Source organism: Chiloscyllium punctatum, chromosome 38, assembly GCF_047496795.1.
Source record: "Chiloscyllium punctatum isolate Juve2018m chromosome 38, sChiPun1.3, whole genome shotgun sequence".
Taxonomy (NCBI): Eukaryota; Metazoa; Chordata; class Chondrichthyes; order Orectolobiformes; family Hemiscylliidae; genus Chiloscyllium; species Chiloscyllium punctatum.
The window spans coordinates 16,917,612-16,938,152 of NC_092776.1; the positions used below are offsets into that span (position 1 = coordinate 16,917,612).

Sequence of the window (20,541 nt, forward strand, 5' to 3'; positions counted from 1 at the left end):
TGTTCATCACTAGGATTATGTATCCTCTCTAGAACTGCAGTAGCTTCCATACAGAGCCTGCTGTACACTTGAGGCACATTAATGTATCTTCGTCTTGGACAGTGCTAAGTCAAAAGTCACCCAATATACCCCTTACTTTTAGATTTGTGTAACACATAAATCCAACATGCTTCATGTATAGTGTTACCATTAAATGTCACTAGCATATTGTTAAATTTTGCATCTGATTATACTTACAAAACATAACAAAGACATTGAATTATAGAATATAAGAAATAGGAGAAGTAGACCTTTCTGTCCCTCCAGCCTAATCTGTCATAATAATATAATCGTGGACTCAAATTTTACTGTCCTGTCCTGCCCTGCCCCCACCCATTCGCCATAAGTCTTGACTCCCTTCTGGATAAAAATTTGTCTAACTCAGCTTTCAATATCCTCAATGAACAGATTCCATTAGTCCATGGGAAATGAACTTCAAGGATTAAATCTAACACAGGAACCAGGACGTGGATTTCAGCATCATAATTGAGTGGTATTGTCAAGGCATTTCATTCCCCCCATACTTTCATTTTACGTCAGGAGCTGAGGAGGACAGAATTCTCAGTGATCAGCACTCCCCTTCACACTGTTTCTACATTGAGGAAAAGCATCTGGATAATAACTAGTCAGCATGCTGAAGGATTTGTAAGTTCATTTTTTTTGGTATTATAGAATGATTGGTGAACCCCAGATGCATCCCACGTACAAGAATAAATAATCAAGTCATGAAACCATGAGAGTACACACCCTAATCTGCTGCAGTTTTAGAATAAATCTAAAAAGAAGTTACAAAATTAAACACAAATGGAAATAAATGCACAAATGCATAGCCTTGGGCTCGTTTGAAAATTTAACAGTTTTTAGCAAAGCACTTCTGTGAAGTATTGCAGAATTGGTGTCTTTGTCACTATATAGAAGTAGCAGTGAGCAGCAAAGAAGAGGGAGGTAGAAATCAGTGAATAATGAGAGGAAAAGTTAAAGAAAACTCCTTTCACCCACCCCAACCTCACAGTCCGAAGTATCTCTGTACATTGCTGATACTTTTTTATAGCTATTTCAATCCCACAGCCAGATTTTCAGCCTCATTCCTAGATAGTAGACAGAGTGCAAACAACCAAATAATGAAAATAATATTGCTGTTGTGCATATCGGTACATTTGTGTCATTTTAAAATTGGTGCAGGCAGTTCTGCAGGGTTCAGATTTGCCGCTGATTCAATTTGTTACTGATGAATTTTTCTGGTCAGTTGTTTTAATGATTCTTGAACATAATTTCTCAATTCAAACAGACTTCAGCACAGTGAGAACCTACTTCAACATCTAATCTTTCTATTCCCCTCCTGCTCTCAATTACAGTAGAAGAATAAAAATAAAATGTCATTGCAAAATCACCAGCTTTGAGGATGTTACAGTAGGGTAAGGAGTCAGTCTAGAATGGGGGAGAGAGATAGTGAACCTACATACGCCAGTTTGTCCATGATTTAGGGGCAATGTCATCAGCACATGATCAGCTTTCATATTTTATTTCTCCCAGAAATTCTTGGGATTCACAGGACAGCAGCTGGATTATAGCAAGGAGGAACTGCAAGAACAGATTTTAATAACCTAATGGTTGTTTCAGGCATGACTGCAAGTACAGATGTGCGACACCACAAACAAACCTTATAGACAGATTGCAAAGAGCAGTGTGTTCCCCTATTGTGATGCTGATTAAATTGACATTCTATCATTTTTGTTGAATTAATAATACTGACAGTTCTAAAATTATACAATGGAGATTTAACTGTGTGGCTGTATGTAGACTGTATGCCCTTTTCACATTTGATCTATTATATAAACATCAAATCACAAAATAAATCCTATGCCTTGCAATGTAAAACCTAATTCAAGGTATAAACTCGCATCTTATGATAAAAACCCAATCTTTATGACATAAACCCCTCCCTGTGATATGAACTTCAAATTGCATTATGTGACAAATTCCCCTTTTGTTGTCTGTATTTGATCTGTGGATTAGTGGTGCTGGAAGAGCACAGCAGTTCAGGCAGCATCATTGATTTCGCTGCTCGTTGGATGCTGCCTGAACTGCTGTGCTCTTCCAGCACCACTAATCCAGTATTTGATTTTCAGCATCTGCAGTCATTGTTTTTACCTTGTATTTGATCTGTGTAAGATCCAGCAATCTGTGAATTAAAACATTCAGAGAACTGAGTGTTTCAATGGTTGCTTGCTCAGTACATCAAACCTGTTTAAGAACACTGGGATGGGCCTTGTTGCAAAATTTTCAACATGAATACACAAAACAGTTAAAGGATCACTGCGGAGCAGTCCACAGTATACTAGCAGTTGGGGTAAACATTGCAGACATGGTAAAAACAATGACTGCAGATGCTGGAAACCAGATTCTGGATTAGTGGTGCTGGAAGAGCACAGCAGTTCAGGCAGCATCCAAGTAGCTTCGAAATCGACGTTTCCGGCAAAAGCCCTTCATCAGGAATAAAGGCAGTGAGCCTGAAGCATGGAGAGATAAGCTAGAGGAGGGTGGGGGTGGGGAGAAAGTAGCATAGAGTACAATGGGTGAGTGGGGAGGGGATGAAGGTGATAGGTCAAGGAGGAGTGGGTGGAGTGGATAGGTGGAAAAGAAGATAGGCAGGTAGGACAAGTCCGGACACGTTATGGGGACAGTTACTGAGCTGGAAGTTTAGAACTAGGGTGAGGTGGGGGAAGGGGAAATGAGGAAACTGTTGAAGTCCACATTGATGCCCTGGGGTTGAAGTGTTCCGAGGCAGAAGATGAGGCGTTCTTCCTCCAGGCGTCTGATGGTGAGGGTGCGGCAGTGAAGGAGGCCCAGGACCTCCATTTCCTCGGCAGAATGGGAGGGGGAGTTGAAATGTTGGGCCACGGGGCGGTGTGGTTGATTGGTGCGGGTGTCCCGGAGATGTTTCCTAAAGCGCTCTGCTAGGAGGCGCCCAGTCTCCCCAATCCCCATCCCCTCCCCCAATCACCCATTGTACTCTATGCTACTTTCTCCCCACCCCCACCCTCCTCTAGCTTATCTCTCCACGCTTCAGGCTCACTGCCTTTATTCCTGATGAAGGGCTTTTGCCCGAAACGTCGATTGAAGACATGGTGTGAGACAGAAACATATTAAGTTGAGAGTGGGGTGCTTGAAAAGCACAGGTCAGGCAGCATCCCAGGAGCAGGAGAATCGACATTTCAGGCATAAGCACGTCATCAGGAAGCCCTGAAGATCTTAGGCCCGAAACGTCGATTCTCCTGCTCCTCGGATGCAGCCTGACCTGCTGTGCTCTTCCAGCACCCCACTCTCAATTCTGATCTCCAGCATCTGCAGTCCTCACTTTCTCCTCCATATTAAGTTGCACTGTTATTTAGATGGACTGCCGAGTAGGGAATTAAACCGAGGTAGTTCTGTCTGTTGGGATTCAGGAAGAAGTCCCAACAATAGGTGGACAGTTCTTGCCATTAATTGAATTGAATTTATTGTCATGTGTACCAAGGCACAGTGAAAAGCTTTTCTTGCGAGCAATACAGGCAGATCACAGAGTTAAGTAGCATAGATAAGTAAATAATAGATAGGTGGATTCTATAGTTGGGAGGTTAGCCTTTGTGACTGTCTGTAACCGTCTCCAATCTTGAATGGTACAGTTGACATACCAGGTAGTGATACATCCAGACAGAATGCTCTCGATGGCATACCTATAAAGGCTATACCTTGGCAAGGGTATTTGTCGTCATGCCAAATTTCCTCAGCTGCCTGAGGAAGAAGAGACATTGTTGGGCCTTTGTAAGCAGTGCATTCGCATGAAGAGTCCAAGAAAGCTTGTTGGGAGTGACCACTCCCAGGAGCTTGACACTCTCCACTTGTTCCACCTCTGTGCTGTTAATGTGTAGGGGGGCATGAGTAACATCCCGCCGAAAGTCAATAGTGAGTTCCTTAGTTTTGCTGGCATTGAGAGCTAGGATGTTCAGAGTGCACCATTTCTCCAGGCCTTCCACCTCCCATCTGTAGTATGTTTCGTCGTCATCTGAGATTCGACCAACTATGGTGGTGTCATCAGTAAACTTGTAAATGGCATTAGTTGGTATTTGGCGATGCAGTCATGAGTTTACAGTGAGTACAGTAGGGGGCTGAGTATGCACCCTTGGGGGCTCCAGTGTTGAGTGTTAGTGAGGATGAAATATTGTCCCCAGTCTTCACTGATTGTGGCCTGTGGTCAGGAAACTGAGGATCCAGTTGCAGAGAGTGGGGCTCAGTCTGAGATCACTAAGTTTAGTAATCAGATTTGAGGGATAATAGTGCTGAAGGCTGAACTGTGGTCAATGAGTAAGATTCTTACATAGCTGTTATTGGTGTCAAGATGTTCTCGGGACAAGTGAAGGGCAAGTGATATGGCATCTGACATGGATCGGTTGGTCTGAAAGGCAAATTGGAGTGGGTCAAGAGGAGTGGGAAGGCTGGAGTTGATTATTGCCATGACCAGTCTTTCAAAGCACTTCATGACCACCGAAGTTAGGGTCACTGGGCGGCAGTCATTGAGACATGCTGCATGAGCCTCCTTAGGCACCTATAGAACTCAGGAAAGGGCACTTGGAGCTGCTGTGGTCACTGGGCAAGATTAGAGCACACTGATAAATTGACTTGTTGGTAAAAAGTTGAATTATGCCTATAGGTATGTGCTGGAGAGCAGTTTCCAAATTCCAGGTAAGCACAGTCCCAGGAAAGGAAGGTGATTGACCAGAATGTAAGCAATCATCAAGGCAATTCTTGATGGAGCACCTATGAGGCAGTTTAAAACCAGATCACCAAAGTGAGTGATTGTAATCCCTTGTGTTCACAAGTTTAATGAGATTTCATGAGCTACTGACTCACTTAAGTCGGGGCTGGGGATTTGGGAGGGGGGGGGGGGGTGGGGAGGGGGTGGAGTTGCTCAGGCAAATCTTGGAATTTGTCTTGAGTGCATTTGCTAGTTGATCTGCTCTGTGGCAGTCTTTGAACACAGTCTGTTACCCTTGTTTTCTTCATGTTAATTCTGGGTGTTAGAATAGAAGTGATACCTATATTGTCTTCTGTACAGTTGTGGGCACATCATAGAAAAGATGTGAGTGCATTAGAGAGAGTGCAGAGGCAATGTATAAGAATGGTTCTAAGTATAAGAAACTTCAGTTATGAGGATAGATTGAAGAAGTTAGAGTAGATTAGATTCCCTACAGTGTGGAAACAGGCCCATCGGCCCAACAAGTCCACACTGACCCTCTGAGGAGTAACCCACCCAGACGCATTCTCCTACGTTCACCCCTGACTAATGCACCTAACACTACGGGCAATTTAGCATGGCCAATTCACCCAATCTGCACATCTTTGGACTGTGGGAGGAAACCAGAGCACCCGGAGGAAACCCACGCAGACAAAGGAAGAATGTGCAAACTCCATACACATAGTTGCCTGAGGCAGGAATTGAACCTGGGTCTCTGGTGCTGTGAGGCAGCAGAGTGGTTCGCCTTTGAGAAAAGAAGGCTAAGAGGAGATTTGTTGGAGGTTTTCAAAAGCATGTTTGGGCTGAATCGTGTATGCAGGGAGAATGTGTTCCCATTCATCAAAGGAACAAGAACTAGAAGACAATATAAATATCACTTGTATTCTAACACCCAGAATTAACATGAAGAAAACAAGAATTAGAGGGCATAGATTTGAAGTGATGTGCAAGAGAAGAAAGAATAATGTTAGAAAAAATGTCCTCACTCATCCAGTAGTACATTCACTTCTGTTATCCAAGTCATTAATATACATTGTAAATAACTGTGGTCCCAGTACTGATCCCTGTGGCACCTCACTTGTAACAGGATGTTATCCTCAAACTGCTCCTTCATTCCACCTCTGATTTCCATCATTTAGTTCATCTACCATCCATGCTAATATACTATCCAAACAATATAGGCTCTTATCTTATTGAGCAGTTTTATGCACGAAGGCTGAATGGAAATGCAAATATATCACACCTCGTCCCCCTTTATCAAGCCTGCTTGTTATCTCCTGAAAGAATTCTAGTAAATTTGTCAGGAATGATTTCCCCTTTTGGAAGCCAGGTTGACTCTGTTTGATTGTATTATGTATTTCTAAATACTGTTATTGTATTGTTTATAACAGAATTGAACATTTTCCCAATGACAGATGTTAAGGTCTGACCTACAGTTGACTGTTTTTTTCGTCTCCTTCCCTTTAGTTCTGAATGAGTAGTTTTGTTTACCACACACTTACCTTGTAGTCACCAACTCCAAGATCAGCTCTGCAAAACAGAACAGCATGATTAACTTGTGTTGGTCTAGAAATGAGACTAGTATCTTCACCTCAGCTCAATCTAAACATCCCAGAAACTTACAGCAGCCTCAGGTTTCAGGTGGGACCCTTCATTAGTTACAGACTGTTTTTTTTTGAGAAACCAAATTGAACATTCAACACTAAAGCTGCAATGGGTGAAAGAGCAGATGAGACAAAGCAGGAATCACTGGTAAACAGATTGTCTGCTCAATTACAGTGGCATTTTCTTTCCATTTTTTTGTAATTTTTAGGGCTCAGATATTACAGGACAAATGGATTTTCCTTTTGAATTCATTAATGACCACTTATTTATACTTTTGATCGCAGGTTCAGCATCTTCTCCAAGACATTAAAGCTGAGAGTATTGCTGCCTATTTTAACAGTTGAGGTTACAGGACCACTGAATGTTAGAAAATAGAAAAAAAACATCCGTCGCATCAGATTAGTGATGGTGCCACACGGTCTAATCACACTCATCTACTCACTTCCCCATCCAACATGGGCAAGTCAGTAGCCTACCCAGCACGTATGAATAAATAATTAAGTGTCAACAGAGCTTGTTAAAAATTTAATTGACCTCAGTAATATCCTGCCCATGCCATAATTTGATTGGTATGGACAGCGGGTTGTACGGAATGAGCCTCCCTTTTTTCAAAAGAACGATAGTAGGAATTGGGGGAGATACTATTTTCAAAGGTGATTCTTGCAGATCATGGCCAGACCCCTCAACCTCACCACCAGCTTCGTACCTACCCTGCAGAGATGAGGTCCACCAATTTCTTCTCCTTTGTCTGAGTAGACTTTAAAACATACCCTTGCACTGACCTCACTAAAGTGGCAAGTCCCTTCCCATCCTTTACCACCAACCAATTGGTCAGCAGCTCCAAAAGGTAGTACTTTCTCCCCAGTGCAATGGCTGCAGGGCAGGCGTCTTTGAGTCAATTTGCTAGCCACTGAGTTTCTCTCCATGGAGGGGTTAGAGATGTTATGCTCTCAAGGCCACCCCTGTAAAAGTCTGCCCATTAACTCAGTTTCTTCCTCTATAGAACTGTTGAGTATTTACAGCCCACTCCTTTAGTTATAATACCATTGATTCAGTTTGACACTTTATCCCTATGTATTTATGCTGTCCCTTTATTGTCTGAGTATGTGCACACCAATCTGCTCCACTACTCCATCTCACTGCTTAAAGCACTTTTCCATTCCTTGTACAGTCGGTTCTGATATAGTATGATAGGTCCGTTCTCATGTGACATCGCGTTATAAGATAATCATGCAATAGCCACATCTTTTAAATTAATGGGGCTGGAATTGTCTTATATGCAATACAGGTAAGGAAAGTTCATATTCTACAAATAGCGGTCTAAATTCTTCAAACACATTAAAGCCAATTCGCAGTGAAGAAACACGCTTTATAGCAGAACCAACTGTATTGCTTCTGAAATGATTTTATACTTGTCTACATTGAAAGGTGCCAACCACACCCCGGCACACACACCCCCACCCCAATACAACCCTCTTGGAGAGGGATCTGGGAGTGCTAGTTGAGGATTCTCTAAAGGTAAACATGCAGGTTGAGTCCGTGATTAAGAAAGCGAATGCAATGTTGTCACTTATCTCAAGAGGGTTGGAATATAAAAGCACCATTGTGCTACTGAGACTTTATAAAGCTCTGGTTCGGCCCCATTTGGAGTACTGTGTCCAGTTTTGGTCCCCACACCACAGGAAGGACATACTGGCACTGGAGCCTGTCCAGCGGAGATTCACACGGATGATCCCTGGAATGGTAGGTCTAACATATGAGGAACGGCTAAGGATCCTGGGATTGTATTCATTGGAGTTTAGAAGATTAAGGGGAGATCTAATAGAAACTTACAAGACAATACATGGCTTGGAAAGGGTGGACGCTAGGAAATTGTTTCCGTTAGGCGAGAGACTAGGACCCGTGGACACAGCCTTAGAATTAGAGGGGGTAAATTCAGAACAGAAATGCTGAGACATTTCTTCAGCCAGAGAGTGGTGGGCCTATGGAATTCATTGCCGCAGAGTGCAGTGGAGGCTGGGACGCTAAATGTCTTCAAGGCAGAGATTTATAAATTCTTGATGTCACAAGGAATTAAGGGCTATGGGGGTAAGTGGAGTTGAAATGCCCATCAGCCATGATTGAATGGCGAAGTGGACTCAATGGGCCGAATGGCCTTACTTCCACTCCTATGTGTTATGGTCTTATCAATCAATCTTTTTCAAGAGTCTTTCAATATTTAAGTTACCATTTGGTCCCAACAACAGATTCCTTTATTAGCTTCTCAATTCAGAAAACAAAATTTACATAAATGGCTACTACAATGTAGAATCATGATAATGGTCATATAACATGTGAAATGAAGAGACAGGTAGAAAAATGGGTAACAAGGTGGTTACAAAACAGATAGTAAGGAGTTAAACTCAGATTTATCAACTGGTGGAAAGTGGTGTGCTACCATACAAACCTACAAATTAGAAGCAGAAGTAGGCCACTCAGGCCCTAGAGGCCACAGTGAGGACTGCAGATGCTGGAGATCAAGAGTCGAGTGACAGCAGGTCAAGCAGCATCCGAGGAGCAGGAGAATCGATGCTTCGGGCATAAGCCCTTTATCAGCCCCTTCAGCCTACTTCAGACTTCAATAAGACCTTAGCTGGTTTGATCACTCCACATTCTTGATTATCCTGATCACCTTTTGCCTCCATACTTATCAAAAATTTACCTACCTCTGCATTAAAATATTCAAAGAATCTGCTTTCACCACCTTTTGAGAGAGACTTCTAGAGACTCATGATGCTCTTTGAGACAGATTTCTCCTTATTTTCGTCTTAAATGGGAAGCAACATATTATTAAATGGTGACCCCCCCCCAGTTCTAAGTTCTCCCATGAAGAAAAAATAACTTTCCCACATCCATCTGCCAAGATCCCTCAAGAACTGATATGTTTCAGTCATGTTGCCTCTTATTCTTCTAAACTCCAGCAGATACAAACCTAGCCTAGCCAACCTTTCCTCATCAAGACAATCTGCCCATTCCAGGAAAGAGTCGAGTAAACTCTCTCTAGTTTCTAACATACTTCTTACACATTTATATCCTTTCTTCAATAAGGAGACTGTTAGTGCATTTAGGATTGGCACTTGGACTACTATTGTTCTTTGTTTACACAAATGATTTGGAATCAAAGTATAATTTTAAAATTTGTCTTCCACTCTAGAATGTCAGCAAAGGCAGATAATGCTGAAACGATTGGAAATCATCAGTGGAAAATGACAGAATTGACAGGTGAAAGGTCACTGAACTGAAACATGAACGCTGTTTCAAACTCCACAGATGACATCTGGCATATTGAACATTTAATTTTTCCAGCATCCTCAGTATTTTGCTCTTTTTAAGACAGAAGGATACCAGAAGTGTTTTTTTTTAATTACAAAAGGGTTTTTAAAGAGTATGTGCACAAAAGATGTTGCACTTGCAGGCAAGGTAAGAACTAGAGAAACCATAAAGGCAAAATTCTCATCATTTAATCTGAAAGGAAATTCAGGAGAAACATATTTATCAGAGGGTGGTGAGAAGGTGAGACTCACTACTTTAAGAAGTAGTTAAGATGAACATATAGATACATTTAACAAGAACATGGATAAACATATGTGGGAGGAAGGAATAACAGGATATGCTGACAGATGGGAGACATAACATTGAGCTGGAGTCCACAGACGAATTACCACTTTCATGGGTGGTGGGAAAAAAAATTTAGGAGTGAAAAAAAATTCACTAACGATCTGGAATACTGTTCTTAACTGGTGACATTCCAAATACAAAAAGAACACAAGACGAATAGAACTAAGGTACAGCTTCCAAATTCTCAACAGAAGAGAATATAAATAGTTACAGCCTGAGGGCTGAGTTAAAAATCCTTAAAAACAGGAGCCAGTATCAAACCGTGGCACATTAGACTAGACTCAGCTGCGCCCAGAAGGCTGTGTAGGACTGAGTCACTTAAATCACAAATCAACTTTAAACATTAAACCTGCAGCATCATCCAGTGTCAGCAAGGATTTTGTACTTGAAGAGCTTCACATCTCCTGACAAAAACTGCAGGCAATGAAAAGTTGTGACTTGCAGAACTACATTATTTGTATTTAAGAAAATCCATGTTGTTACTTGGGATATGGGGACCAAATGTAATATTTCCAAATTTCTGATTACTGAAAGCTAGAAGAGAATGTCTGATGTAAGGAGTAATGCAAAGAGTCTTTGGGGAGATTTGAACAGACTGAGTGGGTAAGCTACAAAATTGTAGAAAGAATATTATGGGGAAAAGTGTGAGATCATCACACAAGAAAAAGATAGACAGGGAGACAAGAAAGTGTCTAAAAGGATCTAGGTTCCCATGTACCTGAATGCTAGCATGTAGGGACCACAAGCAATTAGGAAGGCAAATGATGTATTTGCTTTTATCAGCCAAAGAGTCATAGTTCCATGATCATATTGAATGGCAGAGGAGGCTCAGGGGTTTGATTGGTCTAGTTTTCTATGAAAGATAATTTCAGTACAGAAATAAAGATGTCTTGCTCTAACAGCCTTGGTCAGACAGCAGCTGTAGAGCACTATTTACAGTTTTGGTCCCTTACCCATATGCTTTCCTTAGAGGGAATGCAACAGAGATTCACTAGACTGAATCCTGGGATGGCAGGATTATTTTATGAAGAGAGATTGAGGAGAGTGGGCCTGTATTCTTTGGCATTTAGAAGAATGAGATGTAACTGCAGTGAAACCTTCAAAATTCTTAAAGGGATTGAAAAGGTCGATGCAGAAGGGGTATTTCAGCTGGCTGGGGGATAGTGTGGTCTAAAACAGTCTCAATATGAGAAGCAAGCCATTTAGGATTTAGATGAGAAGGAATTTCTTCATGCAGAAGGTAGTGAATCTTTGTAATTTTCTACACCAGAGGGCTGTGGAAGCTCAGTGATTTGAGTGTGTTTAGGATAGTGGAAGATAGGTGAATTTATAGGTATTAATGACATAAAAGGATATGTGGAAAAAGCAGGAAAATATTAATGAAGTATATGACCTACAGTGGTGGAGAAGGCTTGATGAGTTGAATGGCCTACTCCTGATCATATTTATTTTTATTCTCTGTTGCCATCCCTAATTGTCCTCAAACCAAGTGGCTTGCTGGTTTATTTCAGAAAGCAGTTAAGAGTCAACTATGTTGCTTTGTGGCCTGGACTTGTATGTAGGCCAAACCAGGTAACGACATTAGATTTCCTTCTCTGAAGGACATTAGTGAACCTGGCTTAATCAGTGACAATTGATACCCATGTTCAACATTACTGAAACCTGCTTTCAAATCTTTTTTCTTAATTGAATTTAAATTCCACCAGTTGCCATGGTGGAAATAGAATCCAAGTCTCCCAGGACATTAGCCTGGGCCTCTGGATTACTAGTTCAGTGATATTACCATCATATCACCATCTCCTTAGTGATTCTACCTGTACTGCAGAATCATCATTTTAGGCTTATAAACTGCAGAGATCACTAACTTCAGCACAAAACCCTCTCTCACCACCACACTATATACTGACCAACAAACACAAATTGACCAATTGCACAAATCTCCTTTCTCTCTTTCTCACCTCCTCACCAAAAACATTGAAAAAATATCTTTACTTCTGATATCTCTACTATCACAGATGACAGCCTTCAGCCAACTTGTTTCACTCCACATGACATTAAGGAACAAATGGGCATGCTGGTTACAGTCACATTTCTGGGCTCCAACAATATCCCAACATACCACTACCATCATATGTTCCAGAACTAATCATGGTCCCAGCTACACAGTTGCAGTTAAGGTTGAGGGAGTGCAGTTAAGGTTTACAAAATTGATTCCTGGGATTGCAGAACTGATGTATGATGAGAGATTAAGTCATTCAGGATTGTATTGACTGGAGCTTAGGGGAATGAGAAGGGAATTTCATAGAAATCTGCAACATTGTAACAGGACTAGGCAGGTTAGAAAGATGTTCCCCATGGTGGGGGAATCTAAAACCAGGATCCTAGCTTAAGCATAAAGGGTAAACCTTTTAGGTCTGACATGTTTTCACCCAGAGTGTTGTGGGCCTGTGAACTCATATCACAGCAAGTGGTTAAGGCCAAAACATTATGTGTTTTCAAGTAGGGGGTAAAGATAGCTCTTGTGGCTAAAGGTATCAATGGATATGGGGGGAGGGTGGGAACAGGGCTCAATGATCGGCCATGATCTTATTGAATGGCGGAGCAGGTTTATGGGTGGAATGGGTATCCCTGCTCCTATCTTCTATGTTTACTAGAAGGGGATTGCAGCTATAAAAATAGGCTGATAAAGCTCAAGTAATTCTAGAGAGCAAAAAATACAAAGGAGATTTGAAAACTGGTTCAAAGTTGTGAAGGATTTAGATAGGATTAAGTTAAAAGAAACTTTCCATTGGCTATTTGATGGCCAGTGAACATAGATTTAAAGCAATTGGCAAAAGCATCAGTGGCAACATGAGAACATTTTCTTAACCAATTAAATAGTTAGGGTTTGGAGTTCACTGTCTGGCAGGTTGGAAATTTTCAAAAATTGAACAAATATATGAAGATGTAAAAATGGTTATGGAGATATGGGAAAGCACAGGATAGTGGGATTGGCTGGCTTGCTCTTTGAAAGAGCTGGTGCAGAGTGGATAGACTGAATGTACATTGATTAAACAAAAGATTTAATTAGGTCTGGAGCTGAGTGACCCCAGTGGGACCCTGGGCATCCAAAGCCTGCACTTTCTTACTAAAATGCGGTGTCAGGAATTGGACATAATTACTCCAGAATCACATAGCTTCAGCATAATTTCCTGAATTATTTACCTTTTTCCTCAACAAAAAGGCCTGTCTGGTTATTAACTGCTTTGTTAAGCAGTCCTGCAACCTTTAAACAGTAATGCACAAAATGTTCCAGGTCTCTTTTTGCATTCCTTTTGAAACTGTTAAATTGATTATCGTAGAATCATAGAATCCCTACAATGTGGAAGCAGGTCATTCAGCCCATTGAGTCAATACTGACCCTCTGAAAAGCATCCCACCCAGATGCAACCCCCTACCCTATCTCTGTAACCCTGCATATCTGTGGCTCATCCACCTAGCCTACATATCCTTGGACACCATGGGCAATTTAGCATTGCCACTCCACCTAACTTGCACATCTTTGGACTGTGGGAGGTAACTGGAGCACCCAGAGGAAACCCATGCAGACATGGGGAGAATGTGCAAACTACTGACTGTGAAAGGAAACTGGAGCACCCAGAGGAAACCCATGCAGACACAGTGAGAACGTGAAAATTCGTCACCAACAGTTGCCTGAGAGTGGAATCAAACCTGGGTCACTTGCACTGTGAGGCAGCAGTGCTAACCACTGAACCACCATGCCACCCATTTGGTTTATGTTATCACTTCTCAATCGTCCCACTGGAATATATCAGACCATATAAGCAATATCCACTGTGTTTATTTATCTCAGCTTTAAAAGGCTCCTTCATTTTTTATTAACTCAAACCAAACTGTCTTTAAACCTTCAAGGACACTCTCTTTTCCTAGTACAGTAAAAAATCATGAATCAAAACTATTATCCCCACTCTATTTATTTCCTTCCCTATATTTCCTAAAAACCTTGCATCCAAGAACATCAATCCTGACTCCACTATAACTTTTATTGCCACTGCCGACCAGTCTCAGGAGCAGGACATTCACAATCTTAAAAGTTTCTATTTGGTCGTCCCTCAACCTCCTGTGTTCCAGTGAAAACAAATCCAGTCTAACCAACCTTTCTTCATAGCTAAAATCCCTCATACCAGGCAACATCCTGGTAAACCTTTTCTGTACCCTGACCAAAGTATCCACATCCTTCTGGAAGTGTGGTGACCAGAACCGTATGCAATATTCCAAGTGTGGCCTAGCTGAAGTTCTATAAAGCTGCAGCATAACTTGTCTATCCATATACTTTGTGACTGTAAAGCCGCTCCTTTTTTGTGGTATTTTCAGTGTTGCAGCTGATTTACTTGAATTCTAGGAGCAGTAGTTACTGTTTCATAACCTATTGCATTGTTTTGGAACTTTGGTTAAAAAAAATCAAAACATGGCACTTTAAAAAGGAGGAAGGGAGACAATGGCAGAGACCACATGGGAAGTGATCCAAACCAGAAAGAAGCCTACACTGCTGTCTGACATGGCATATCTCTCTACCCCCTTGGCTCACAAGCCTCATTCCTGATGAAGGGCTTATGCCCAAAACATCGATTCTCCTGCTCCTTGGGTACTGCCCGACCTGCTGTGCTTTTCCAGCACCACACTCTCAACTCTGACCTCCAGCATCTGCAGTCCTTACTTTCTTCCTGTAATGAGGGTTACGTCAGGTTCCAAGCGATCGATTGTGTTTGGGGACTCTCTAGTCAGAGGCACAGACATACGTTTCTACAGCCAGCAGAAAAATCAGAATGGTGTGTTGCCTCCCTGGTATCAGGATTAAAGATATCTCAGGGAGGGTGCAGAATGCTCTCAAAGGGGAGAGGGCCCAGCAGGAGGTCATTGTACATATTGGAATTAACGACACAGGAAGGGAAAAGGATGAGATTCTAAAGAGAGCATATAGAAAGTTAGGTAGGAATTTAAAAAGGAGGTCCTCCAGGATGGTAGTATCTTGATTACTCCCAGTGCTACGAGCTAGTGAGGGTAGGAATAGGAGGATAATGCAGATGAATGCATGTCTGAAGAACTGATGTAGGGGAGAAGGGTTCATATTTTTGGATTATTGGAATCTCTTTTGGGGTAGAAGTGAACTGTATAAGAAGGATGGATTGCACCTGAATTGGAAGGGGACTAATATTTTGGCAGGGAGATTTGCTAGAGGTGCTCGGGAGGATTTAAACTAGTAAGGTGAGATGGTGGGACCCAGGGAGATAGTGAAGAAAGAGATCAATCTGAGACTGGTACAGTTGGAAAAATAAGTGAGTCAAACAGTCAGGGCAGGCAGGAACAAAACAGAGAACAAGGTAGGACTGGGGCAGATACTAAATGAATATTTTGCATCAGCTTTACTGTGGAAAAGGACATGGAAGATATAGAATGTGGGGAAATAGATGGTGACAGCTTGAAAAAATGTCCATATTACAGAGGAGGTGGTGCTGGATGTCTTTAAATGTATAAAAGTGGACATATCCCCAGGACTGATCAGGTGTACCCTAGAACTCTGTGGGGAGCTAGGGAAGTGATTGCTGGGTCCCTGCTGAGATATTTATATCGCCAATAGTTACAGGTGAGGTGCCTCAAGATTGGAAGTTGGCTAACATGGTGCCACTATTTAATAAAGGTGGTATGGAAAAGCCAGGGAACTATAGACTGGTAAGCCTGACATCAGTGGTGGGTAAGTTGTTGGACGGAATCCTGAGGGACAGGATGTACATGTATTTGGAAAGGCAAGGACTGATTAGGGATAGTCAGCATGACTTTGTGTGTGGGAAATCATGTCTCACTAACTGTTCTTTGAAGAAGTAACAAAGTGGATTGATGAGGGCAGAGCAGGAGATGTGATCTATATGGACTTCAGCGAGACGTTTCACAAGCTTCCTCATGGGAGACTGGTTTGCCATTTGGAAACAGAACTGGCTTAAAGGTAGAAGGCAGAGCGTGGTGGTAGAGGGTTGCTTTTCAGACTGGAGGCCTGTGACCAGTGGTGTGCCGCAAGGCACTGCTTTTTATCAATTATATAAATGATTTGGATGCGAACATAGGAGGTATAGTTAGTAAGTTTGCAGATGACACCAAAATTGGAGATGAAGTGGACAGTGAAGAAGGGACCTTGAGTAGATGGGCCAATGGGCTGAGAAGTGGCAGCTGGAGTCTAATTTAGATAAATGTGAGCTGCTGCACTTTGGAAAAGCAAATCAGAGTAATGGTAAAGTCCTGGGAGTGTTGCTGAACAAAGAGACCTTGGAGTGCAGGTTCATAGTTCCTTGAAATTAGAGTCGCAGGTAGATAGGATAGTGAAGGTGTTTGGTATGCTTTCCTTCATTGGCCAGAGCCTTGAGTATAGGAGTTGGGAGGTCATGTTGCAGCTGTACAGGACATTGGTTGGGCCACTTTTGCACTTCTGGTTTCCTTCCTATCAGCAGGATGTCTTGAATTTGAAAGGGCTCAGAAACAATTCACAAGGATATTGTCAGGGTTGGAGGATTTGAGCTGCAGGGAAAGATAGAATAGGCTGGGGCTATTTTCCCTGGAGCATCAGAGGCTGAGGAGAGACCCTTTGAGGTTTAGAAAATCATGAGAGGCATGGATAGGATAAATAGACAAGGTCTTTTTTATGAGGTGGGGGGAGGTTCAGAACTAGAGTGCATAGATTTAGGGTGAGAGGGGAAAGATATAAAAGAGACCTAATGGATGTAGGCTTGCTCGCTGAGCTGGAAGGTTCATTTTCAGATGTTTCATCACCATACTAGGTAACATCTTCAATGAGCCTCCGGACAAAGCACTGCTGGTATTTCCTGATTTCTATTTATATGTTTGGGTTTCCTAGGGCTGGTGATGCCATTTCCTGTTGTGATGTCATTTCCGGTGGTGACATCATTTCCTGCTCTTTTTTTCCTCAGGTGGTGGTAAATGGGGTCCAATTCAATGTGTTTGTTGATAGAGTTCCAGTTGGAATGCATGTGTCTAGGAATTCTCGTGCATGTCTCTGCCCTAGGATGGATGTGTTGTCCCAGTTGAAGTGGTGTCTTTCCTTATCTGTATGTCAGGATATTAGTGAGAGAAGATCATGTTGTTTTGTGGCTAGTTGATGTTCATGTATCCTGGTGGCTAGTTTTCTGCCTGTTTGTCCAATGTACTGTTTGTTACAGTCCTTGCATGGTATTTTGTAAATGACATTAGTTTTGCCTGTTGTCTGTATAGGTTCTTTCAAGTTCATTAGCTGCTGTTTTAGTGCGTTGGTGGGTTTGTGGGCTACCATGATGTCAAGGAGTCTGAGTAGTCTAGCAGTCATTTCTGAGATGTCTATGATGTAGGGGAGAGTGGCTAGGGTTTCTGGACGCATTTTGTCTGCTTGTGCTCATTGGGTAGTCATTCTTTTTGAATACACTGTATATGTGGACATCCATGATCCTATCACCAGGAAAGTAACACATCATCCTGGACTCTCGTTTGCTGGCACAGAAACGCCTATCTATTCCCCTGACCACTGAATCCCACTACAGCATTTCTATGCCTATTTCTCCCTCCCTCTACAACAGAACCAATAATGGTGCCATGAATTTGGCTGCTGCTGTTATCCCCTCAGAGACAATTACCCTCAACAGTATCCAAAATGGTATCTCTGTTTTGCAGGGGAATAACCACACAAGTTTCTTGCACCGCTGATCAGCCCCCCTGCTCTGCCTGGTGGTCACCCATTCCATTCCTGCCTGTGGGGTCTGAGTCTGCAATGTGACCACCTCTCTATACATGCTATCAACGACATTCTCCGCCTCGCGAGTGTTCCACAGTATCCTCAGATGCTCTCCAACTCTGAAACTCGGGCTTCCAGGAGTTACAGCTGGAGGTATTTCTTACACACATGAAGGTCCTAGGCACTGGAAAGGTGCTCAGCTTTCCAGATCGAGCAAGAGGAGCAGACTACGATTTGGAGCTCTCCTGCCATGTCTTACCCCCATGGTGGCTCAGTGGCTAGCACTGCTGCCTCACAGCGCCAAGGACCCGGGTTCAATTCTCGCCTCAAGTGACTGTCCGCGTGGAGTTTGCACATTCTCCCCTTGTCTGTGTGTGTTTCCTCTGGGTGCTCCAGATTCCTCCCACAATCCAAAATGTGCAGTCAGGTGAACTAGCCGTGCTAAATTACCCATAGTATTAGGTGTGTTAGTTAGGGATAAGTATAGGGTAGGGGAATGGGTCTAGGTGGGTTACTCTTCAGAGAGTCAGTGTGGACTTGTTAGGCTGAAGGGTCTATTTCCATACTGTAGGGAAACTAATCTAATCTAAAAAAAACTTACAATGTTAAATCCTTTTACTACTAAGTTGAAGCTTCTGATGCTCTCTGCTCCAATAACAATTTCTCAAAGGTTACCTGCTACTCACCAACAAGAGTTTCCAGAAATGGTTTAGGCTCACACAGATGAGAATAAAACTATCTTGCTAAATTGCCTCGCTAAGGGTGTGTTTGTGGGATGCTTCCTATGTTGGAATAGATGATGATTAGTAATTATATCATATATTATCTTGTTAAGTACTTCCTTAGAATTAAGGTTATGTCAATTCTTCTTTTTTCTATATTTTAATTGTGCTGTAAGAAAAGAAATTGTGTTTTGCTTCAAGCCTAGTGGTGGACCAATCCAATCACATCTGGAACACAGTATCTCACACTTGCCTTTAAATAGATATAAAAGTTAGAGTATAAATTATCTCCTTACTATATTTTGGTGAAGGTTGTCTGTTCTGGCCTCCAACAGTGTCGCTTGGTCAAACTCCTGCATTGGGGTCTACCTACTGCACATGGATGGCAACGGTTCAAGAAGTTAGCTCACCACTATCTTCTCAAGGGTAACTAGATGAGCAATAAATGCTGGCCAGCCAGCAGCAAGCACATCCCACAAGTTAATTTTTAAAAAAAGTGAAGTTGAGACCACAACCAGACTAACCACAATCTTGTGGAATGGTGGAGCGGGTCCAAAGGGCTGAACGGCCTACTCCTGCTCCTAAATCACGTATCTCTCCAACACTGTACCAACTCCTGGAACCGTCTCCCTAATAGTGGCATCAATTTACGAACATCAGATGGACTGCCGCACGTCAATTAGGGGCAGACAATAAATGTTGAGCTTGCTAGCAACGTGTACATCCAGAGAATAAGTAGCTTTCATGCTCTCCTTTCTTCTCCTCTTACCCTATGTAGTCTGATTGGAGTCTGAATCTTGGCCTCAGATGGCTTGCTGTAGAATATCCTTGGAGTTGGCTGCTACATTCAGTTCATGAACCACTGAGCAAACTGATTGATCTGTACAGGCAGTGCAATGGAACAACATGCAGCATGTACACCCCAGGCACTTAAAAGCTGGCCAGCGAACAGTACAGACATGTCTATATCAAGGATGGAAATATTCAACATGATTAAGGGTGATTGGTTTTTGTCAAATGTGAAAGTATTGCAGCGAGGCAATTATCAATAGACAAACACTCAAAACCTATAGTTAGTGCTGGTTAAATTGAGTTCAAGACACAAACAACTCTCACGCCTTTAGTGCCGAAGTAAAACAACTAAACCCTCACCACCTGCCCCCAACATCTCCCCCCTCCACATCCAGGTATAACTAAATTCTCACCCTCCCAAACCCAGGTACAACTAAAGCCTCACCCCCAATCCTGGCTACAATTGTTGCACGCAATAATAGTCTCAAATCACATGATATGAGAACTTGATGGTGACAATGGAGCAATTACTCCAACATAGACAGTAGCTCATAATTTTGCATCATTCTAGAGTTTAGTCAGTATTGTGGCTACACAGTGTGTAACTAACATCTGTAGTGACTAGCATAAGGTCAGGACATTCAGACAAGTCTTGCACCAGGATCCTGATACAAACCTGCAATGAAAAGGCCAACCATGCAAAAAAAATCATATAATGATCCTGTAATTAACATCACCCAAAGGGTTCAAACACATTTCTGTTTTCCAGAAAAATATCTAACTCTCAAAGCCTGTGGTCTCTGCAGCCACCCAGTGGGCACCAAGTATAACAGCACCCCAAAATCTGAACAAGGCATGACAATAAAGTCATCAAAATAATCAAGACATGATAAAGTTAGCACATCCAGATGAAAGAATTACGATCATGAGCTATAATGAATAAAAAAAGACACATGATTTTATGGAACATTTAACGTGCTTCTAATTTCTGATATTTATTTGTCTTGGAGCAGGAAATCCACTTGCAACAATGTAACATGAATAGTGCCACTCAATATGGCTCAATCAGGAACACTATTATCCTGAGAAGAACAAGCTGAGGCATCAGGGAGTCTGGTAACATGAGTCCTGATTAGACTCCACTCCCTCTTGAACCAACCCCAATACTACTCTCAAAATCA

The 20,541-nt window shown here is 42.2% G+C and overlaps 1 protein-coding gene across 2 annotated transcripts in view; it reads right to left on the reverse strand.

Moving 5' to 3' along the window:
- The window catches only part of pcgf6 (polycomb group ring finger 6), a 90,812-nt gene that overhangs the window by 51,479 nt on the left and 18,792 nt on the right, over positions 1 to 20,541 (reverse strand). For both annotated transcript variants that reach the window (XM_072557295.1, XM_072557294.1), the window contains exon 7: positions 6,316 to 6,343. In XM_072557295.1, the coding sequence (XP_072413396.1) occupies positions 6,316 to 6,343 (28 nt within the window). The remainder of the gene's footprint in view (positions 1 to 6,315; positions 6,344 to 20,541) is intronic.